General features: G+C 46.9%; 1 protein-coding gene across 1 annotated transcript in view; it reads left to right on the top strand.

Moving 5' to 3' along the window:
- Positions 1-24,737, top strand: part of Slc38a1 (solute carrier family 38 member 1) — a 68,078-nt gene that overhangs the window by 25,957 nt on the left and 17,384 nt on the right. The window contains exons 3-4 of the mRNA XM_032885550.1: positions 3,029-3,104; positions 11,029-11,144. Coding sequence (XP_032741441.1) covers positions 3,029-3,104; positions 11,029-11,144 — 192 coding nt within the window. The remainder of the gene's footprint in view (positions 1-3,028; positions 3,105-11,028; positions 11,145-24,737) is intronic.

Raw genomic sequence — 24,737 nt, 5'->3', positions numbered from 1 at the left:
AGCCCTTCACGAGTGTTTGAGCCTGTCGTACGGCCCTCCTCTGCAACAGTGCCTCCTGTCAGGCCCTCCCACATCTCTTCTCTGCCCAACAATCCTCTGCCGCCAGCCCTGGGGAGTTCTGCCAGGCCTGGAATCCAGGTCTACCCTAACAGGGAGATTTATGTATGCTTTGATTTATTTGGGGACAAAATACTTGGGCTTTTTCTGTGCTTAAAAACTAATGGAAATTCTCTTCGGAAAACAAGCCTTCTCTGTAGGGAAGGCAAATGGGAGCCTCCCTGGCCCAGGATTCCTCAGACCTGAGTCTGTTACTACAATTAGCTTGGATGAGTCTATTGAGTAACTGCCCTTAAATAGGAGTCTCTTTATTTGGACAAGGCCAGCATCCATGTGCCTGTGGGCTGCCTTGTCCTGCCCCGCCTCAGCCTTATCGGTCAGCCTTCATTCTGTGGAAAGACTTAAAATACTGGGGGCAAAAGCCCCATCAAGCGTTAGGACAGCTACCTCAAGGGTCCCCTTGTCCTGCTGAGAGAAAGCAACTGTAACTCTCTCACTTTTACTTCCCAATTTGTTCTGCCCAACTCTACACTATCCTGCTTTTGACGTCTGGATTCCTTAATTCATCTTCCTTTTACACATGCCTGCGTTCCTATACCAGCGTTAGCTGGCAGGGTCCTTTCCTATAGCAATGTTGGCTTGAATCTCGGGACCCACCCATATTCTCTTCCCCCAGGCCCAGCAGGGGCTGTGGACAGCAGCTTGTAGCAAGCAAGGGTCTGAAAGTAAATGTCCTGTGTGCACAGAACGAGTAGCCTTTGGTTCGTTCTAATAAAACATTTCAAACTTAGAGTGGTAATAGCAGATCCCTTGAATTAACACCGACAAGGGGCAGATAAATAAGACGGCATTACTGATATATTTGTTTAAAAGAAACTTTATTGCGAAAAGTAGCATCATTCAGGAAGAAAAGTATGTAAAGTGCTGAACAGTTTAAAGATGTTTCTTTAAATTAGATTCAAGTGGCTTTGAAGTTACTGATGAAAGATTTACGGTGGTTTATTCTGACGATAACCAGACAATTGAATTTCTCAAGAAGGGCTGTGTTAGATATGGTCTAGTGCTGCAATGAACACCATGACCAAGAAGCAGTGGGGAGAAAAGGGCTTATTTGGCCCACACTTCCACATCACTGTTCATCAAGGAAGTCAAACAGGCAGGAACCTGGAGGCAGGAGCCGATGCAGAGGCCACGGAGGAATGCTGCTTAAGAGCTTGCTCCCCGTAGCTTGGTCAGCCTGCTTTTTTATACAACCCTGGATCACCAGCCCAGGGATGGCACCACTCACAATGGGCTGGGCCCTCCCCCATCATACGCTAACTAAGACAGTGCCCTACAGGCTTGCCTACAGCCCAGATCTTTTTTTTTTGGTTCTTTTTTTTCGGAGCTGGGGACCGAACCCAGGGCCTTGCGCTTCCTAGGCAAGCGCTCTACCACCGAGCTAAATCCCCAACCCCTACAGCCCAGATCTTATGGAGGCCTCTTCTTAAATGAGGTTCCTTCCTCTCAGAGGACTTTACCTTGTGTCAAGTTCACAGAAAACGAGGCAGTACAAGAGCCAAACATTCTTGAAATGTTTTAAGATTACACACAAGAGGGGCCAGTGAGATGGCTGGGTGGGGAAAGGCATTGACTGTGCACGTCTAGTGACCTGAGTTCGATCCCTGGAATGCAAGGAAAGGTGGAAGGATAGCGTCAGTTTGTCTGGGAATGGGTTTTTCTTTAACAGAAGCTTTTGTTTTATTTTGGAGTTGTTTGTTTCAGGGGTGTGTGTGTGTGTGACTGTGTGTGTGACTGTGACTGTGTGTGACTTTGTGTAGCCCTGGCTATAATGGAACTAGCTCTGCAGACCTCAAACTCAGAGACCTGCCTGCCTCAGCCTCCCTGAGCACCGGGATTAAGGGCGTGCATCACCACTTGGCCCAGAGGCTTTGTTTGAATGGAGAATTTGTACGGATCCCAAGTTTCTATCGCACAGTTCTAAACTACCTCTGCCTGCGTTGTGTTGGGCTTGAGAACGTTTTATGCTGTTCTGTGGTGCTGTGTCTGTGTTACATGCTGGAGTTCTCTCTGTCTGGTTCTCACCCAGTCCTAACTTATGCCCCTCTGGGAGAGGACTGACCTCGGTTTCTCAGGTTCCGTCCTCCTTCAACTGCGGTGAGGCGGCGTGATAGTGTTCCTTTCATTTTACAAAGGAGAGTACTAAGGCCGTATATACCCAAGCCCTTGGACCTAGTCAGAGTCTGAATTACAGTTGAGTTTAAGTCCCTGGCTTTGACTCTAACTATGGGTCATTACCTTACGGTAACTTCCCAGTTTGGACCCTGGTAGTCTAGAGAGCTTTTGTAGCCCCCAGTATCTGTTCCTCTGTGCCGCACACAGCTGGTGCTAACTGGATGTTTGGTGGTGAAGCAGCTGCTGACTTTTTTCAAGGGAGCGGGACATGGGGGTTGTGTTTAGTGACCCTATACGGTAGGATCTGAGCTCAGGAGGAACCTTGCCTCCAGTATCTCTTCAGCACCAGGAGCATAGTAGCCTTGGTTTTATCTGACTTTCTACTTAGTGGGAAATCTGCATAAAAGCTAACTTAAACTGTTTGTGATGTTTTAGTTTACTTTGAAAATTATTCAAAATGTATAGCTCTTTTATACCTTATGGCAGTCTCTCTCGTTCAAGATAAGCAACAACCCCCTTGTGGCTGGTAGAGAAATATAAACAGGAATGAGGCGAAGAGCCTGCCTGGGAGTGCCCGGAGCTTATTTGACAACAGAAATGTAGAGAATGTGCGTGCTAGTGTGCTAGCGGCGCGCACACACCACACATGCACGCACGTAGGGGGCTAGTTGATAAGACAGTTTTTGGCAACCAGCTGACAACTTGTCATGTGGTACGTGCAGTGTGTTTTGGAAAGGCTGCTGCTAAACTCACAGTCATTAACGTGAGGTTAACCGTGTTCTGTATGTCTTTTCAGCAAGTTCATCTCCGATCGGGAGAGTAGGAGGAGTCTCACGAACAGCCATCTGGAGAAAAGGAAATGCGACGAGTATGTAAGTGTCCTCCGTATGTAAGTGCGTGAGCAGACTCTGAGAATCACGTGACTCAGGGCGTGACTGGGGGCAGCGAGTGCGGGCTGACTCTGAGAACCACGTGACTCAGGGCGTGACTAGGGGCAGCGAATGCGGGCTGTCTCTGAGAACCACGTGACCGGGGCGTGACTGGGGACAGCAGGCAGCGTGTGGGAGCTGACTCTGAGAACCACGTGACTCGGGGCGTGACTGGGGCAGCGAGTGCAGGCTGTCTCTGAGAACCACGTGACCTGGGGGGTAACTGGGGGCAGCAGGCAGCGTGTGGGAGCCGACTCTGAGAACCAAGTGACTGGGGGTAGCTTGTGGGAGCTGACTCTGAGAACCACATGACTAGGGGCAGCATGTGCCAGCTGACTCTGAGAGCCTAAGGGCCTCGTGACTGGGGGCAGCATGAGCATTGACTGATAACCACACAGTGTGACTGGGGACAGCATTTCTGTGTGAATAGTGCAGTATGAAAATATATGTAGAGTCAGAAGGACTGGTGAGGGAGCCCCTGCCTGCTGAACTGTCCCACTCCCAGGACTCGGTCCCCACCCCGCCAGACCCGTTGTCATGGGTTCTTCAGCCCCACCTTACCTCTACTTAGGTACAGGCCGAGTCAGTCAAAAGGAGAGAGCTATTGCTGCACCAGAGGCCAAGCAAGTTGCCAGAAGTCAAACCCCTACCTGGTCAGAAATCCAGGCCACAAGACCAAAGGGGAAACAGAATCCTAGGAACAAAACACCCATCCAACTCAGAAATCAGCACCTAGACCTGTAATCATCCCAAACTCGGATTCCTAAAGGCCAATGCAAGAACACAGTCAACCATAGCCAGGGCAATAGGGCACCGTGCTATGACAGAAAGACCTGCAAGAAATAGTTTTATGCAGCTGAAGCACAGGGAAACGACTGCAAAACCAACTTTATGAAAATGATAGCGGTTCTTAAGAAGTGAAAAAAAACTTAAAGAAATCAAGGAAAAGACAAAAAATTGGAGGAAATCAGTAAACCACTTATAAAATGTTAAGGGGGTAAAGGAGACCTGAAAACTGACATGGAAGCAATACAGAAAACACAAACTAAGGCAATTCTGTACATGGAAAATCTAGGTAAGTGAACAAGAACTACACATACAACAAGCATTCCCAACGGTATATAGAGATGGAAGAGAGAGGCTCAGGTGTTGAAGATACAGCAGAAGAAATAGATTTATCAGTCAAACAAAACGTTAAATCTTAAAGGTTTCCGACTTGAAACATCTAGGAAATCTGGGACACCATAAAGGACCAAACCCAAGAGTAATAGGAATAGAAGAAGGCTTGCAGCTCAAAGGTCCAGAAAATATTTTCAACAAAATCATAGAAGTAAATTTCCCTAACCTGAAGAGAAAGATGTCTATAAACATAAGAGAAGCTTACAGAACAGATTGGAGCAGAAAAGAAAGTCCTTCTGCCACATAATAACCAAAACACTGAATGCATAGAACAAAGAAAGAGTAAAAGCTGTGAGAGAAAAAGGCCAAGAAACAGACTTAGAGTTACAGCTGACTTCTCAGAGGACTCTAAAAGCCAGAAGGGCCTGGACAGATGTCTTGCAGACTCTAAAAGACCACAGAAGATACTAGAAGGAAAACTCCAGCCCAAAGTGGTTAACTACATTCAAGAAAACATAGGATACACACACCACCACCACCACCATCAAAATAACAGGAATGAACAATCATTAATCACTAAAATCTCTCAATATCAGTGGACTCAATTGCACAATAAAAAGATGCATACCAACAGATTGGCTGGGAAAACAGGATCCATCCTTGTGCTGCACAGAAGAAACACACCTCAACATCAAAGATAGACATTACCTCAGAGTAAAGGGCAGGAAAAGATTTTCCAAGGAGCAAGCTGATGTAGCCCTTCTAATATCTAACACAATAGACTTTCAACCGAAATTAATCAAAAGAGATGGAGAAGGACACTTCATACTCCTCAAAGGAAAAAATCCACCAGGATGGTGTCTCACATCTGAACATTACTGCCCCAAATGCAAGAGCACCCACATTCATTCAGGAAACATTACTAAAGCATAAATCACACATCGAACTCCACATATGAATAGCAGGAAGTTTAAACATCCCATTCGCACCAATGGACAGGTCATCCAGACAGAAACTAAACAGAGAAATAATGGTGCTAACAAACATCATGATGCAGATGGACCTGACAGATACCTACAGAACATTTCGCCCAAACACAAAAGAATTTATCTCCTTCTCAGCACGTCACAGAACCTTCTCCACAGATAACCACACTTGGTCACAAAGCAAACCTCAACAGATACAAGAAAATTGAATTAACCCCCTGATTTTATTAGACCACCGTGGATTAAGGTTGGTCTTCAATAACAACAAAGACAACACAAAGCCGACAAACTCATGGAGACGGAACAAGTCGGTGGAACGACCACTGGGTCAGGGAGGAAATAAAGAAATTAAAGGTTTCCTAGAACTTAGTGAAAATGAAGGCACAGCTTACCCAAACTTACAGGACATAGTGAAAACAGTGCTAAGAGGAAAGGTCAAAGCACCGAGTGCCTCCGTAAAGAAATGAGTGAGATCTCATACTTCTGACTTAGCAGCACACCTGACTGCTCTAAAGCAAAGGGAAGCAAACACATCCAAGAGGAGTAGACAGCAGGAAGGGGCTGAAATCAATAAAATAAAAGAATATAAAGAACTAATGAAACAAAAAGTTGGTTCTTTGAGAAAATCAACAAGAAAAGCAAACCCCTTAGCCAAACTTGCTAAAAAACAGAGAATATCCAATTTAAAAAAAAATCAGGGGGCTGGAGAGAAGGCTCAGCAGTTAAGAGCACTGACTGTTCTTCCAGAGGTCCTGAGTTAAAATCCCAGCAACCACATGGTGACTCACAATCATCTGTAATGAGATCTGATGCCCTCTTCTGGTGTGTCTGAAGACAGCTACAGTGTACTCATCTATAATACATAGATAAATCTTTAAAAAAAAAATCAAAAATGAAAAGAGAAAGCTTACTTCAAAAACGTATATTCTACAAGATTGGAGAATCTAAAAGAAATTGACAATTTTCTCAATAGATGCTACTTACCAAAGTTAAGGCGAAATCAGATTTAAAATGTAAATACACCTATATAACCCATAAGGAAATAGTCATTAAAAGTCTCCTTACTAACAAAAATCAAAAAGCCCATGGCCAGATGGTTTTAAAACAGAATTCTACCAGACTTTCACAGGAGAGTTAATACCAATACTCCTCAAATTATTCCACGAAAATAGGGACAGAAGGAACACTGCCAAATTCATCTTATGAGGCCACAGTCACCCTGATACATAAACCACACAGACTGAACAGAGAAGGAATTATAGACAAATTTCCCTCATGAACATTGATGCGAAAATATTCAGTGAAATACAAACCAAATCCAAGAACACATCAAAAAGACCAACCACCGTGATCAAGTAGGTTTCATCCCAAGGGTGCAGGGATGGGTTCAGCATGAAAATCCATCAGTGGAATCCACCATATAAGCAAGCAAAGTAAAAACCCACATGATCATCTCATCAGATGCTGAAGAAGCCTTTGACAAAACCCAACACCCCTTCATGATTAAAGTCTTCGAGAGGTCAGGGATACAAAGGACTTAGCTAGCATAATAAAGGCAATGCGTAGCAAGCCATTATCCCAGACCAAATTAATGGAGAGAAGCGTAAACAATTCCACTAAAACCAGGGGCAAGGCAAGACTGTCCGCTCCGTATCTATCCAATTAGTACTTGGAGTTGTTGCTAGAGCAATAAGCCAAGTGAAGGAAGTCAAGGGGATACAGATTGGAGAGGGAGATGTCAAAGTATTGTTATTTGCAGATGATGTGATAGTATACATAAGCGACCCTCAAAATCCTACCAGGGAACGCCTACAGCTGATAAATACCTTCAGCAAAGTGGCTGGATGCAAGATTAAGTTTAAAAAAAAATTTTGCAGCCCTCCTATATACAAGAGAAATCAGGGAAACAACACCCTTCACAACAAACACAAAGAATATAAAATATTTTGGTGTCACTAACCAAGCAATTGAAAGACCAGTATCACAAGAACTTCAAGTCTCTGAAGAAAGATCCTGAAGAAGGTATCAGATACTGGGGAGACCTCCCAGGCTTGTGGATCAGTAGAATTAACATAGTAAAAACCGTCGTCTTACCAAAAGCAATCTACAGATTCAATGCAGTTCCCATCAAAATTCCAGCACAATTCTCCATAGACCTCAAATGAACAGTACTCAACTTCGTATGGAAAAACGAAAGGCCAGGATTGTTAAGACAGTCCTGTACAATAAAAGAACTTCTGGGCGTATCAGCTTCCCTTATTTCAAGCTGTGTGTACTACAGAACGATCGATAATAATAACCACGTGGTACCAGCATAAAAACAGAAAGGTTGATCGATGGAATCACGTCAAAGACCGAGAAATAAACCCACACACCTACAGACATCCGTTTTTAATAAAGAAGCCAGAAATATACAATGGGAAGAGGAAAGGACCTTCAAAAAGCAGTGCTGGTCTAACTGGATGACTGCACGTAGAGGAGGCAAATGGATCCACATCTATCACCCTGCACAAAACTGAAGTCCAAGTGGATCTAAGACCTTACCATAAAGCCAGATACACTGAACCTGGTGGAAAAGAAAGTGGGGAATAGTCTAGAATGCATTGGAAGACAGTTTTCTGAACAGAACACCAATCGAGCAGTCACCAAGATCAACAATTAATAAGTGGGTCCTCATGACACTGAAAAGCTTCTGTAAAGCAAAGGACACTGTCCATAGGACAAAACAGCGGCCCCCAGAACGGGAAAGGCTCTTAACCAACCCCGTATCTGACAGAGGCCTGGTACCCAGAATATATAAAGAACTCAAGAACCTGGACATCAACAAACCAAATAATCCATTTAAAAAAAAAATGGGTTAGAATTCTCAACGGAGGAACATTTCATGGCTGAGAAGCACTTAAAGAAATGGTCATCGTCCTTAGCCATCAGGGGAAATGGGGCTCAAGATGAGTCTGAGATTCCATCTCACATCAGTTAGAATGGCTAACATCAAAAATTCAGGTGGCGGGGGTTGGGGATTTAGCTCAGTGGTAGAGCGCTTGCCTAGCAAGCGCAAGGCCCTGGGTTCGGTCCCCAGCTCTGGAAAAAAAAAGAAAGAAAGAAAAAAAAATGCAGGTGGCAGCTCATGCTGGTGAGGATGACAAGGGGAGCACTCCTCCATCGCCGGTGGGAGTTACAAACTTGTGCAGCCACTTTGGAAACCAGTATGACAGTTACTCAGAAAATCTGTCTACCCCGAGACCCAGCTGTAACGCTCGAGGGCAGAAACCCAGAAGACGTTCCATCCTGCCCTAAAGACTCTTAACTATGTTCATAGCAGCTTTACTCATAATAGCCAGAAACTGGAAACAACCTGTGTCCTTCACCTGAAGATTGGATAAAGAAAACGTGGTTCGTCTACACAATGGGATGCTGCTCGACTACTAAAAACAAGGATTCATGAAATTCACCGGCAAAAGGGTGGAACAAGAAAGGATCATCCTGACTGAGGTAACTCAGACCCAGAGAGACAGACATGGTACTTATATGTGGACATTAGCGGTTGAATAAAGTGTAACCACGCTGAAATCCACAAACACAGAGAGTCTCAAGGCCAGGATAGGTGAATCTCACTGTGAATGGGGAAACAGAACAGGTGTAGCGGTGTGGATGGGGGAGGGGAAATAACGGGGTGGAGGGGTAAGCATGGGAACCGGAGGGATTGGGTGTGCGGAGGATGTGGGGAGAGCACTGAGAAAGGCCCCTGGAGTTGGGGGCTGGAGGGCATCTCTGGGACAAGCTAGAAACCTGGTGCAGTGGTGGAAACTCCCAGGAATCTAAGAGGGTGGCCCCAGCTAAGGCTCCTAGTAGTAGGGGTTACTGAGCGCTAACCTGCCATCTCCTGTAACCAGGTAAGGTGTCCAGTGGAGGGATTGGGACACCAACCCAGCCACAAAACCTTCAACCTCCAATTTGTCCTGCCAGCTTGAAGCGAAAAGGTTAATGAATTGTGGGAATAGTCAGACAATGACTGGGGTGGCTGGAGACCATGCCAGGAGAGGGAGCCCACTCCTGGCACGGCCAGTGGCTGGATACTGGCGAGTTCAGAGAGCCAGGATAGACCCAAACATGAATGGAAAAGAATGAAAAGTAGATAAAAATTAAATTAAAATTTAAGTCAATGGATGATTCCTAAGGGCATTCCGCTGTACTCATAGGTTGGCGTCTCAGTCGTCATCAGAGAGGCTTCATCCAGCAGCTGATGGAAGAGAGGGAGGAAGGATTGTAAGAACCACAGGGGCAAGAAGGCCACAAGAAAACCCATAGAATCAACTAAGCTGGGCCTATACCGGCTCACAGAGACTGAACAGCCAACCAGGAAGCCTGCATGGGACAGACCTAGGCTCTCCACATACGACACAGTTGTGTAGCTTGGTCTTGTGGGACTCCTAACAGTGGGAGCAGGGGCTGCCTCTGATTCTGTTGTCCGCCTTTGGGGCCCTTTGCTCCTACTGGATTGCCTTGTCTAGCCTTTCTAGAAGAGAATGTGCCTAGTCTTTTTTTCTTTTTTTAACTTTTTATTGGTTCTTTGTGAGTTTCACACCCTGCACTCCAATTCCACTAATCTCCCCATCCCCTTGTACCTGCCTTTGCAATCCCTCCCCCCAAAAAGAAAAAAAACTTGTCGTGGAAGCTGTAGTGAGGCACAGCGTACCCCATAGTGTTCCCTTTTGTCCACATTTCTTCCCAGTGTTTATTGCAGTGACTTGTTGGTCTGGTTTGAAGCCTCTGGCTTCTCCTACTCCATCAGTACTGGATTCTCACTGGGACTCCTCTTGGATATCCTGTTGTTGCCCTGTGTCATGGAAATCTTGTAGTTTTGGATCTGTAGGACTGGGCCCTTCACACACTCCAGCAGTTCGTTTGATGGGGCAGATGTTGGGGTGAGCCAAGTCAAAGCCCCGGATGTGAGCCTGAGAGGTATCCGAGCTGCTCACCGCCCTGTTCTGACTGGCCCACCTAATGCTGGCGAGGGGCGGAGCCAGCTCCTACCTTCTCACATACTCAGGACTGGTTCATCAGCAGCATCTGCCGCCAGGGCCAGCTCTACCCTGCTGCCCCGGTGAGGTGCAGAGACTGCTTCCCTGAGTGTGTCCAGTGAGGGTCAGAGCAATCTCTGCCACTCTAACACCCTGGGGCCAGCTCTCCCATCTGCCATAGGTAGCAAGGGATATGGGGGGAGAAAGGTGGCTTCCCTTGTCTGTCCACACTGAGTTGCCTAGTCTTAATGCAATGTCCTGTGCCAGGCATGGTTGATAGACATTGAGGTAGGCCCTTTTCTGAAGAGAATTGAGGAGGCGTGGATGGGTGTGGAGGGAGGAACTGGGAGGAAAAGAGGGAGGGGAAAACTGCTGTCCCGATGCAAAATAAATTAAATGTGTGTTTGTGGTGTGTGTGTGTGTGTGTGTGTGTGTGTGTGTGTGTGTGTGTGTGTGTGTGTGGTATGTGTGTGTGTTGTAGAGAGAGAAACATACCAGCACATGTGTTACCTAGCGTACACACCTCAGATACACAGAGCCAGGACTTTCATTCGGCCCTGAAAATGTTACTATGTAACTGGCTACATTTTCTCGTACAACCCATTTAAAAAAAAATCAGACTGCAGAAAAAGTTCTCCAGTTTCGTCTCTCGGTGGGTTCTGGTAGCTCTGGAAGGGCTTTGGCTTGAAGAACTGCCTTGAGACCACGTGCTTAGTGATGGTGTCTGTCTCCACTGTCCAGATTCCAGGAACAACCTCTCTGGGAATGTCTGTCTTTAACCTGAGCAACGCCATCATGGGCAGTGGGATCTTGGGCCTCGCCTTCGCCTTGGCCAACACTGGGATCCTCCTGTTTCTGTGAGTATTGGCAGCACCATGGGCTCTGTCTGGTGTTTTGTATGCTTCCTGTCAGTTCCTAAAGAAACCTGGGGACAAATGGCTAACTGGTGTGTATTAGGTTAATTGCTTGGCCTCTGGGCTTACCTGTGGCCCCTCCCAGCGCTCCTCTCTGCCCTTACCTAAGCCTCCAGCCTAGGACTTCCCTTCTCTTCCTCCAGCGTCTCACTCCTACACCAACCTACCTGCCATTTTGGCCATGTGTGCTTTCACCTCTCCTCTCTTGGTGCTTTCTCTAGGTTCTCTCTTTCCAACTCTCCCTCTCCTTAATCTCTCTCTCTTTTTCTTCTCTCCTTCTCTCCTTCTCCCTCCCCTCCCCTCTCACCTCTCTTTCTTTCTCCCTCCCTCCTCCCTCTCTTCCTCCCTCCCTCCTCCCTCTTTCTCTCTTCTTCTCCCCCTCTCTCTAATCTCTCATCTCTCCCTCTCTCTCCTCTACCCCTCTCTCATGGCCAATTTCTGTCTGAAAACTTTAGCTGTACTCTTCCGTATCTACAATAAAAACCTCCTCCCCGACCACAGCTAGGAGCGGTCATATCCTCCTTTTATCCACTTCCTTCATCAGACAGAAAAAAAAGAGAGAAGTTTCTAAACAGTTTTATTTGCTTATTTATTAATTTGGTTAAGTAACCAACATATACTTTCTGGTTTGCTTCAGTGCCTCTCAGTAACAGACTGAGTGCCTACAAGACAGAAATCCTTGCTTATTAATCAAGTTGCTGAAATGTGCGTGCATTTTGTAAGGACAGAAACATTCAAAATTAGTTTTAACTTTTTTGTGTTTGTTACTTCCATATCCACGCGTCACTCTAAGTCTCAGCCACGGGGTCAAAATATGAAACTCGTTTAACCCAGCTCTTATCGCTCTGGTATTTGAGCTGCTTTGGAGCACGTACTGTGTGCAAAAGTAATTGCCGCTGTGTTGTTGTAACTATCCAAGATGTACTAAGGAACTGTTTGTTTTGGAGACGAGCAATCAGCAGCACCTTTCTACAGCGTCAGTGGAAACCGCCAGCTTTCTGTTTGCATAAGTTCATCTCAGACAGTTAGGTGGGGCATGACGAATATTTTCAGTTGGGACTTGGTTAAAATGGACTTCATGGAAAATCTTCGCAAGCCCCGACTTCACATTCACTCTCAGGTGTCTGGGAGGTCCCGCCCACCTCTGGCCTCCTCCTCATTGGCCTGCTCCGTGCTTCTCTGGTCCCGCCCACCTCTGGTCTCATTGGCCTGGTCCATGCTCCTGATCCCGCCTGCCTCTGGCTTCCTCATTAGTCTGTTCCATGCTCCTCTGGTCTTTTCAGTGGGAGCTTTGTTTTACTGGAGGTAGTGGCCAAACTGGCCCATACACACACATGCACACACACACGCACGCACGCACACACACGATTCATGTATATATGTAATACAGTGTGTGAACCAGTGTGCCAGTAAAATGATGTATTAGACAATACGTTTTTTCTGGGTTTTTTTTTTTTAAATATGCGCCGAAACTCTGAATCTCTGAAGATACTACAGACATGCTGAAGTAGTTATACTTTTGATTTCCATTGTATGCCAAATGAGGAATCTGCGTTCCCTCCCATCCATCACACAGGTCACTTGTGAAGTTTCTCCGCCTTCACACGGTCTGAGGATCTGACTCGGGTCATCAGGTTTTGTGAAGCAAACACCGTTACTCAGTGAGCCGTCTCACTGCCTCTGTGGGTTGGTTTTGTTTTGTTTTTTTTTTTTTTTTTTTAGGTCGACCATATTGTATCAAGTTATCTGTGGACACAGTGTTAAGCATCAGCTTCCTGATTACATGACTCCTGTACTTCTTGTTCTGCGTCAGGTCTCTATGGAGTCTTTGCGACAGCCGTAGAAGGTGCTAGCGCCAGTTCCCTGTTTTACAGTTAGTGGAGCAGACTCCTGGTTTGGGAGGGTCTTCATTATTTCTGGGACTTCTCTTTCCTGCTCTATCTCTGGTGTCCTTATCCCATCTCCTGGCCTTTCTGGATTCGCTTCCTTGCGGTTCCTTGCTGCTGAGACACTCCTGTCTGAGGACGCTTCTGTTCTTCCTATGTCTTTGATTAGAATTTGTGTAGCCAGGGCACTCGGTATTAGCAACAGTTGGCCTTCAGAATCTTGAAGGGCTTGCTGTGGCCTCTAAAGTCATGTGGACTCTAAAGTCATGGCTAAAAAACCTACAGTTAATGGTTCCTTCCTGTCAAACACCCAACTAGTATTCAAATGGCTTTGAATTGCGTTTTTATGTTTTTGAGGTGGCGTCTTACTAAGTGGCCCTCACACTTACAGAGATCTGCCTGCCTCTGCCTCTCCGGTGCTGGGATTGGAGGCCTGCACCACCAGGAGCAAATAGAAGCAGTTGGCTTAATCATATATGGTCCATCAAATGCGCTTGGCCCCTACACTTTAAGTCTCCTTTAGTCTGTGTAGGTTCCAAACTTCTCTCCATTCTCCCCCCTTGGGATTTGTTTGCTGGACAAACTGGGCCAGCCATCTCGTGGATTTCCCTCTTGTTTCTTTACTGTCTGACCTCCCCTCCCCACCCCCGTGCTTCCACTTGAGCTCTGTTTGTTCTGGGTGTACCCTTTCATTTCACACTCAAACAGAATGGGGGAAACAGGCCAAGTGGAGCCTGACGATCCGCATAGGGCCTGTAGGTGATGTCTCCCCTGAGGGACTTGCAGAAGTCCTTAGCTTCAGGAACCAACCGCGTGGGTTCTGTAGGATGTGCCTCTTGTCCGTTGAGGTTATCCTTCCTGCAGGGTGTGGCTGCCATCTTTTTGAGACCAAGTGAGGGAAAAGGGATAGGGGAGAGTGTCCTGGGAGCGTGTGTTTCTGAATGTTTCATTCTCATTACCACCTGCATTTCCTACCTTGAGGCTGGGGGTGTCTGTTTTTAAAGAAAGGGCCTCACCGTTTAGCCCAGGCTGGCCTCCAACTTGCAAGCATCCTGCCCGGGCTTCCTAAGTGCTAGGTCATAGGTATGTGCTGCTATGCCCGGCTAGACCTATAGTGTACGTTGACCGATGCCTTCAGACTTTTGCCAAAATAGGAGAGGAACAGCTGCTTATGTTTATGGTGTATATGGTGGTGGGCAGAGCCTGGCAGCTTCTTCAAGGAAATTAAACATACTCAGCATACCTTCAGCCCATCCTCCCATTTCCCCTGGCTTCTTGGAATACTGGCCGTGCTTCAGGGAGATTCCGGTATGAACTAGATTGATGTTGTCTTTCTCTTCCAGCAGTCCAGATTCCAGTTCTTTTCTCCCCTCCAGAAAGGACCTGTGTGTGTGTGTGTGTGTGTGTGTGTGTGTGTGTGTGTGTGTGTGTGTGTGTGTTAGCAATTTACTAGTAAATAAATTCATACAAAGACCTATTGGTGGCTTCTCACGAGGGAGCAGGAGAAATTAAATCCTATATCCAATCCACCATTCCTAGAAAGATCGATGACTTAATTATACTGGTTTAGGGATAACTGATCTAGTCAGTTGCCTTTTAATCTCTGAACAAAGCTAAGGATTGGGTAAACGGTGTTTAGTGTTGAAGGGATCGAGTTCCCCGGATGAAGCCATTAGGAATCGTTTTATTCCATATACTTGAAGGGAGAAGGGGGCATAACCGAAGCCCCGGGGTGGAGGCCCTCGAGGGCGGTGGTATAAAGACTCAGAAGTTCCTCACAGAACACGAAACCTTGCAGCTTCAGAACAAGGAAGCACTGACTTGTTCTAAAAACCCCAGCTGCTCCTGCAGCTGCTCACAGCAGTTGGCAGCCTCAGGTATCAGCTGCTCCAGGGCCCTGATCCAGCTCAGTGGCCAGCAGGAAAGGGCCTCGGGCTGCCCAGGCTCCCTTAGAGCCTCAACTGGGAAGGCTCCTCCCGGTCGCCCTGGGGCTGGGTGTGGTGCTTCACTGGGTCTGGAAACTTCTTGGTGTGATTTTTTTTTTTTTTTTTTTTTTTTTTGGCTTAGCATAATGGCTGCCTTTACCATGTGCTACATGGAGAGGACTTTCCGAGTTCAGGGTCTGTTTGTTTGTCTGCTTGTTTTAACAGATTTATTTTCTGTAGGAAGCAAGCCCGGCTTAAGCTATCATAGAACCCAGTGTTCCCAGGAGTGGGGACCCGATGCCCGTAGGAGAGATGCTCCAGGCCATTTCATCTTCGTCTCTAGTCTTTTCATGAGCAATCCTGTCTTCTGAGCGAAGCTGAGAGGAGGGCAGGCAAGGCAGCCCAGCAGGCTAAAAGCACTTGCCCCCAAGCCTGCCGACCTGAGCTTGAGCCCCAGGACTCACCAGGTGTGGAGAGAGCACCACTACCTGTTGGTTGTCCTCTGACCTCCGTGTGTCCACACAGCGACATGAACCAAGTCAATTAATGAAATAAAAAATATTTAGTATTGAGCGCATCAGTACTGGTGGCCTGTGCCCATAATCCCAGCACTCAGAGATGCCGAGGCAGGAGGATCACAAATTGGAGGCCAGCTTGGAATATATATATATATATAAAATCTCAAGACCACGTCTCAACAAACAGCTCTTAAACACAATGCAACTCAGTACAGATATGGAAGAATGATGTTTGTTTTGTTTTGTTGTTGTTGTTAATTTTTTTTACATTTTCTAAATCTTTTTTGTTAAAGGTATACATTTTATAGGAATTGAGTCTCTTTAGAATATATAATTTTCAGAGTACTAAATAAATGAAATACTGGTAGAGTCCGGTTAGACAATAAATTTTATCCTTTCCCATGACATCTTAACACATTTTATTGTTATTCTAACTGTATCACCTTGAAGGTTATAATCATTTTGAATTAAAAAAAAAATATTCGTTGTGCTGGTTGTGGTAGCACCCACCTTTAATCCCAGCACTCAAGAGGCAGAGGCAGGAGTTTCAAACCAGCCTGGTCTACACAGAGAGTTCCAGGACAACCAGGGCTGCACAGAGAGACCCAGGCTCTCGCTGTAGGAATGCTGGGATTACGGATGTGTGCCTTTTCATCCTGCCTTTCCCTTGGGCTCCCGGGATTGAATTGAGGTTGTCAGCTTTGCAGAGCATTTCTGTCTTCTTCAACCGGTCTCCCTCGCCCAGCCCTTAGATGGAGAACCACGGAAGAAGAGCGCAGACCCTTGGTAACTTCTGAGGTAGCAGCTCCCCGTGGACAGTGAGTTTGTAAGCAGTTCTTCTCCAATGTTAATTTTGAAATGACATTGCAGTCTGGAAGAACAATAATTCAGATTTAATTTAGTTATTAAAGTGCTAGATGTTCCTGTCTCACGTGTGTCGTGACTATAGAAACAAAACAGGGAAGGCGTCTGAAAGCACGCTGTTCAAAGTGGCACGCAGGAGGAGGTGTGGTCATTGGTACCGGCCCCTAGGACTCCAGGGCCGCTATGAGAGGTGATGCGGTGTGCGCTGTGCATGCATGTGTGTGCATCTATCTGCGTGGGTGAGGAACGGTGCAGTCAGTGTCCGTAAGTCAGAGTAGGAACTTCGTGGTCAGCGCTGTGTAGATAGAGTACTAGGCTAGTAGTCACTAAGTACTGCTTACCATTTATTGCACAGTGACGTAGATGAATACACACCACATTAACCCAATTAAATCCCCACCACCAACACTGCGGGTTCAGTGTTAGTCCCATTTTACCCCAGGAACCATCCCCAGGAACTTAAGTGAGGCTTGGTCCCTATCTAGGACTGTGAGAATCTAGGGAACCAGGATCCCATCCAAGCTGTGTGATCTGAAACACAGGACTCCAGTGTTGTCATCCGTGGGAACCAGACGTGTTGTTGGTGTATTAGAGAAAAAAAATGGCCTTGACAATGGATGTCGGTCAGTTCCTGTTCACTTCCTAGTGTAGCCCTGCTTTCGGGTGATGAAAGGCACTCGAGGATGTTCCTTCTGAGGTTCCTTTGAGAACTCGCTCCTCCACCAAAACAAGGGAACCAGCCTTGCAGGGTCAGACTGCGCAGATGGCAGAGCCCAGGCTTTAGTCTGGACCCCGTGTCTGAAGAGCGCGGGAACAGTCAATCTCAGCCGCCCATGGCTGTACGAGTTGCTCCTCTGTTGCTGTTACCAAGAGAAACCATCCTGGCTGAGGCGGGAAAGGTTGTGTCTGGTCTTAAGTTTCGAGTGTTGAGAGGCCCTGATGAGGCCGAAGTGCGGCAGCAACCGGCAGGTGTGGAGGAGAACTCACGTCCTTTACCACAGCATGAAGTAGAACGAGGGAAGAGGAAGAGGCTTTCCCTCCCAAAGCTCGCCTCCGGAGACTTACTCCTCAAGCAAGGCTGTCCCACCTAAACCTTCCCAAAGGGCACCACCAGGCTGGGGACAGAATTCAAATGCCCAAAACAATAGGAGACATTTTTCATTCAAGCCACCAATGTAGCTTCCCCTGCTTTGCCTGGTTTCCCCTCAAGTTCAGTTCAAGATCTACTAAAGAGCCCTTTCAAAGAAGTAACTGGGGGCTGGAGAGATGGCCCAGCGGTTAAGAGCGCTGACTGCTCTCCCAGAGGTCCTGAGTTCAAATCCCAGCAACCACATGGTGGCTCACAACCATCTGTAATGAGATCCGACGCCCTCTTCTGGTGTGTCTGAAGATAGTGACAGTGTACTCATATATAATAAATAAATCTTTAAAAAATAAAAGAAGTAGTTGAACTTTTAATCGCCTATTATCAAGCTAAACACCAAGTAATAGTAAAGTCAGATGATGCCAAATCTACAGTTAGAAAGTGGGCTGAAAACCTGTGGCCGTTCCACCCAATATCAGTCCGTTGCTTAGAAGAGTCAAATGGACTTAGGGACTGGTACGGAAACTTTTCCATGGGTAGATTATACGTATGTGACATTGTAGCAGGAGAAACAGAGAGAATACTGGCTGGAAGAACCATGGGGACAACCTGTGCACATCTGTGCATTGGCCAGAATGTTTGAGTTACAGATTGAGCAACACGCTAGCTAGTTCCTCTGTCCGTACATTGTAGGAATCTGGTCCGCATTAGACTGTCACTTTAAGAACATGTTATCCCCAACATGTTTGTGTGCGTGTGAGTGTGCATGCATGTGCAGGCGCACGTATGCGTACGTGAATGTATTAGGAAGCCAAAGGCGACTTGCTCGGGTCCTCACAGAAAGTGCATTACCAACCGAGCCATCTCCCCGTTCCCAAGGCCTTCGTGTTCTCCTTTTACACCATGTTCTATAATGTCTCTACTCCTTCCCACAATTCCACTGAGCAGAAGGTTGCGGGGCGCCTTTCCAGAGAGCCTTCTGTTCTTGAACGGACACCGTCTCTTCTTGTATGTTTTCAAGAGGCGGAGTGGTGGAATGACCCTCCCCCGCCCCCAAGGTTATAATTTTGCTCTAAACAGAGGATGGCGTATATGCTACACATCGAAGTAATTCGTGTTAATGCTAGCCCATCTGCTGTGGGCACCCCTGAGGAAAGATGAATATGTAGATTAAAGGCCTGGAGGCCTCTATCTTCCGGATGGTCCTGGGGTCCATGGGTTTCATACTCATCTCCCTTCTTGTCAGTCAGTTACTTGTTTTTTGTAAAATTCTTGGAGTTATGGTCACAGTTCCTTAGAAATGATCTGAGGAGAAAAATGTGCTTTCGCTGGCAGCAAAACCCGTTGGCCTTGGAGGCCCTTGTTTGGGAATAACGACACTTGAAAGGAGAAGTGACACATTGGAGCTTGCCAACCTTAGGAATTCATGTAGAAAGGACAGGGCTAGAGCCGTTGACCTCTATTGAAATTCATTGGGTTTAGAAGCTTTTCAGAAGTAGAGCCAGGCTCACAATGAGGGCCTGTTTGGTAAACAGAGAGCTGGCCTGCGTAGGAGATGGCTGTCGCGCGTTGTTTTCAAAAGTTCGGTTCTCATTTGCTTAGCTCAGCTTATCCACGGCGCCTCTGAAAAAGGGTCCCCAGGATTCAGTCCTCTTGGTCTCAGAGAATGGGAGCGCGTGTATGCCTGTGTGGGCCATGCGTGTGCACAAGAATTCGCCTTGTCTATACTCAGTTGCCTGTGGTGAGGTTGTATCCAGAGGGCAGTACCATGGCCTCTGTTTTGTCCTACTGTCTTTCCCTCAGCTTACAAGAGACAACCATGGTGCCTTTGGTCTTCGCCCGCCATTCAGCTCCGTGGTGCTCAGAATGCCATTCGGTCTGGCTCACGGTAGATAAATGGTGTGCATCCGCCCGGCAGGGCAGGTTAAATGCAGTTCAGAGACAGGAGTTTGCAAATCCAACTTAAATTTCATCTCCGAGAGCACTAGCTGACTTAACAGAGAGGAAAGCCGAGTAGTCCAGTTCTGCTTTGCTCTGTGTTAGACCCATGCACGGCGTTAAAGAATCAACGTCCACATAAGAGTGGGCGCACAGAGGCCGAGAGAACGGCTTCACGGTCACTCTCTATGGCCTCTGATTTTTTTTAAAAAAAAAGATATAAAGGTGGGACAGCCATAAACTATGCGTGACTTTATAGACTTACAAGAATCCTGTTTGTCATCTCCATGTTACAGATGAATACATTGCGATTCACAGAGGTTAAATAACTTTTCTAGGGTGTCACTAAGCCCTGGGTGTTAGGGACCATATCTATTGGGCACTCTTGTTTGCTTTGTATCGGGGCATGCAGAGTTCCCATGGAAACGGAGTAAGGGAGGCCTTGCGGATGGAGCTCCACATCCAGCAGGCTCTGGGCACTGGAATCTAAACCCAACCCTCAAGCATTTCACTTGTTACAAAGACTTTCACTAAGAGTTGCATCTCCGGAGGCTGGAAGCAGGTGTCGGGACATGATTCAAAAGGGTAAACATCTAGGTTTAAAGAGAGAGAAGCCAGTTGTCCTCGTAGGGTGGAGGCGGATGGAGGACAGTGTCAACATTTACACACTACGTCCCTCACAAAACCACAGCCCTCAAACCTACTTGGGGCAGGAAGAGGATGTAAGGAGCCGGTTTGTAACTGGTACAGCTTTTCCTCCACAGCAAGCGGGGGCCTCCTGCGGAGTTTCTATTTTTGTCTTCTTGTCTCTTTTAACCGCCCCCTTTCTTTGTAGGGTAATGTATTAGATACAGGCATCAGTGAGAAGTATTTTGCTTTCTAGACAAAAATAACCAACCAACCATGGGGCTGGTTCGAGACAAATTTTTTGTGAAAGAACTTAGACTTGCCCACAAGGAAGCCAATGAAAGGTGCTGTGTGTATAATTGACCCTTGCTTGCTCCAGAGGCAGCCTATTAAAACCGTGGCTTTCCTTGGTCCGTTGTGTAAATTCTACAAGTAATTGCCCGCCACCGGATCCTAGTTCGTCGATCCATTTAGCTCTACCACTTTGGGCCTAATATGTAACCTCTCTAGTCTTAGTGAAGTATGCACAGTGCTCAGGATGAATTCTCCAGAGTTTGTGTTTGGTAAGAAGCAATAAAGTGCTTTATTAATTACTGTCAATTACACAGACAGCACGGCAGGTGCACAGATATGCAGGCTGAGAATCAGGGACAACTGAGACACGTATGCCACTAGGCCAGAGCTAGGCGTCACAGATTGCTGTTGCAGGCGTGGCCCATAGCCCACCAGCATCAGTGGGTGGTCCCACTCCACACCCGCCAAAAAGAGCACTCATCTCATGCAGGAGTCTGCAGGGCAGGGCAGAACTCTCTGTTCTTCAGAGAGAGACTGGTCCCAGAGGAAGGTGCGAGCGTCCAGCCGTGCGGCAGCCCCAGATGCCCCCACCTCTCTTCAAGGGCTCAGCTGCTGAGGTGGGAGTGTTGTAGGCACTGTGGCCTATAATTAGACCTTTCCAGTCCACTGTCACCTCTCTTAAGGTGTCATGACATACTTGTTTGTGACGGTGGCTCAGGGGTACCTAACAGTAAAACCCCCCAGTTTAAAGAGCACGTCTGCCCAATCATACTTGCGACATCATCACCACGACTGTTATATAGAATGTTTTAATCGATGAAGAATACTTTAATTGCCTTAAATACTCTAGTTCCTTCTGCTGTTACACCGTTCCGTTTTATTTGCCTAGTCTTTAACAGTCATGTTTAATATGTTATCGATGCAGTCTTTTAAAAACGTGTCCATGTTTGGATGTGTGTCGGGAGTACACATACACACGTGTACATGTGTGTAGATGACAGATGTGTAGACACTGGGTCTCTACCTCGATCATTCTCTGAGTTATATATTAAGGTAGGGTCTCTCATTTGAACTTAGGGCTCACCGGTTCAGCTACCCCGACTAGCCAGGTTGCTCTCCAAATCCCTACCGTGCCCCTGGAGCACTAAGGTATAGCTGGGCTGTCACCCCCGTCTACCATTCATGTGGGTTCTTGAGTTCTGAACTCCAGTCCTCGGGTAAGCAGGTAAACCCCCTAACCATCTCCCCAACTCCGGTCTATACAATCTCTATATGCTATAGAAGTCTAAAGAATAACAGGGCTGTCCGTAAGATTTAAAGCAGTAACATATGCTGGAGAGATGGCCTAGGGGTTAAGAGCACAGTCTGCTCTTCCAGAGGACCCTGGTTCGACTCCAGCACCCATGTCAGGGAGATCACAATTGTCTGTCCGTAACTCCAGCTCCAGGATATCTGGGACTTCTGGTCTCTCCAACACCAGTACTAACGGGCACATACCTACGTACAGGTAAATACATAACTACCCATAGGAATAACAACAGTAAATCTTCTAAAACAAATTTTAAAGTGTCTAGGGATATGGCTTAGTTGGTTAAGGCACTTGTCACACAACCTGAGGATCCAAGTTCAGTTCCCAGGACTGTGTGTGTGTTTGTTTGTTTGTTTGTTTGTTTTTGTTCTTGTGTTTTGGGAAAGTGTTGTGGTGACTCAAGCTTGTAATCCCGGTTCTGATGAGGCGGCAGATCCCTGAGGCCGGCAGACCAGCCAGCCTCACCTACCTGACAAGCTCCACATCACTGAAAAGCCCTCCCTCAACACCCCAGGTGAACAGCTTCTGGGGACCAGCACCTGTGATCGTCCTCTGGCTTCACACGTAGACACATGCACGTGCACTTACACAGCAGGATGACAAGCGCGTGCCCGCACGGTCACAATAATTCAGAAGATTGTGGCGGACAGATGTAGCCCCAAGGACTTCTGAAGGGCTCAAGCAGTCTCCTAGAGTAAATGGATAAACAGCTCATTTTCATACAGTGGCTGCATGAAAAAGCTCTAACATTATCCTTCCACAGTCACAAGAGTAGGTCAACCCTTGAGGTAAGTGTGACCAACCTGGTCACAGGACCGCCTTAGATAGATAGGGATGTCTCTTGGTTTTACCAAGATGTCGGTGTGGTCTCACATAACTTGCAGACAAGACCCTAATTGTGAGTTCATTGATTCTTGGTGCATTTGCATGTTGGTGTTGAACGGGAATAGGTGAATTAAACCATCAGCTGCCCCCGGCCTGCAACCTAGGGATACACAGTAAAGCAGTAAGACAGAGGAGTCTGGCTGTTGGACGGAAAGGGGATCTCAGTAAGAAAAGGGAGACAGGCAGACTGTTGCCTTTGGACAGACTTACAAGTTAGACATAGTGTTCTTCCTGCTGAGTAGATGGGAGTCACGGACAACAGGCTGTCTGGCTTGCACGTTTTGGGCTTGGGTTGTTGGCGAATGGGTGGCCATTTCAGGTGGTCTGACTCTAAGCAGCCCCTACCAGAGGCCTGGAGGAAGGCATACAGCAGAGAGGAAGCTGAGGAGATGATCAATACAGAGTAAGGAGGGTCAACAATTCAAGGAGAATTCACAAGACTTGAGAAGTCAAATGTAGCCTGTGTGCATGTGGAGTTTCACACTTCGATAGGCAAGACAGAACCAGGTAACCCTAGCCTGATCTCAACTCAACTGCCAGAGAAGTTCATCTCAGAACGGGTTGTATTTTCTTAAAGATGTCCAACTCAGAAAATTAAAAATCCCATCTGTCCATGCTTTTCGCCGTTTAGACAAATAGTGACGGCATGTCGTTGTGTTTGTCCCAGCACACAGCCCTTGAGGTTGGCTGGCGTGCAGACAGCCCTGATACTCACAAGACGAACAGACGGAAAGGTTAGAGGAGGTTAAGCCAGAGAGCCGGGCAGTGGGGAGGATTGTTAAGTGGACGAGCCATTAGATTTCAGGTCGATTGAGGAGGGCCCAGAGGTAAAAATGGAAACCCAAATGCAGAAGTAATTGTAGCGACTTCAGCTCCACCTCTCTTCTAACACGCAGAACTTGCAGAAATGGAACCCGTATCCCAGCGCGTTCCCCATCAGGCATTGCTGATGTGGATGTCCATGTTGGCACAGAGCAGAGACCTCCTTTTCTGGGGCAAGAGATGTCAGGCGGAGCCTCTGAAGATTGTGCTCTGAGCCAAGAGTCTAGAGTTTTGTTTCCTAACAGACTTCTTGTCCAGAGAAACAGAATCTCCTAGGATACCCCCATACCACATCTTGGGGAGAGAGGTTCTTTATTTGTTTGGGAGCCGCGTTATTTCTGTTTTGAGATACGCTCTCGTGTATGTAGCCCAGGCTAGCGTTGAGCATGCTAAGTCACCACTGGCCTTAGACTCCAGATCGTCCTGCTATCAGCTCTCAAGCACTGGGCTCCCAGGCTTGTGCCATCACCGCTTGCTTCCTACAGCACATCTTCTGAATCGTCACGGCACAAGGACTCTTCACAGTCCAAAGTGCATCGTCTCGCCTCCCCTCCTACCTGTCCTCGTCTAGTTACATACTTAAGATCCCTTGGCAAAGATGGCCTGGAAGACCTTGGCAACCCAGTCACCACATCAGAACGCCCCCTTCAGCAGCCAGCTTTTCCCGGGTGCTTAGCAGCGTGGAAGCCGCGGTGTCCGACAGGTGGTGTTGTGTCTTTGCAGGAAGCCATGATTATGAGTTCGAATGTTTGGACAGAGAGGGTCAGTGTTAGCTTGAGACCCGGCATTCCCATAAGTAACCACACGCTTTATCCTCCCTCTTTCTTCTTGGCTCACTCGTCCGGATGTCATGGTCTTTGGTTCTTAAAGCATCTCTAACTTGAGTTTCTTTCTTTCTTTTCTTTAAACTATTTTTTTTCTTGTTGTTTTTCTTTCTTTTGCTTCCCCCTCCTCCCCTGAGTTTCTTAAACCATTCTCCAACCATTTGTTGGAATCAATTAGACAACATTATCACAAAAAAAAAAGGTGCATCCCTCTAAGTTTTCTGCTCGGTTTTGGTATAGCCTAATGGAAGTTGGAGTTTTCACATCTACAGTTTGCTTTTTAGTGACCTGATAGAAAAAGATAGGTTTTTTTTTAAAAAAAGTGTTTTGTGTATGGCTGTTTTGTTTGCCTGTCTGCCTGTGTACTGCCGTGTGTGTACAGTGCTTTGTGGAGAGCCAGAAGAGAGCCTCGGGTCCCCTGGGACTAGAGCTCCAACTGGATATGAGCTGCCATGTGTGTCCTCTAGGGAATGATCCCCATCCCCTTGGGAGAGCAACCATTGCTCTTATCTCTTGAGCCCCGGGGTTTGTTTAATATTGGTTTCCAGTTCTGGACAAGA

This window comes from Rattus rattus, chromosome 1 (assembly GCF_011064425.1).
Source record: "Rattus rattus isolate New Zealand chromosome 1, Rrattus_CSIRO_v1, whole genome shotgun sequence".
Taxonomy (NCBI): Eukaryota; Metazoa; Chordata; class Mammalia; order Rodentia; family Muridae; genus Rattus; species Rattus rattus.
This window is presented reverse-complemented; position numbering and strand designations above follow the sequence as displayed.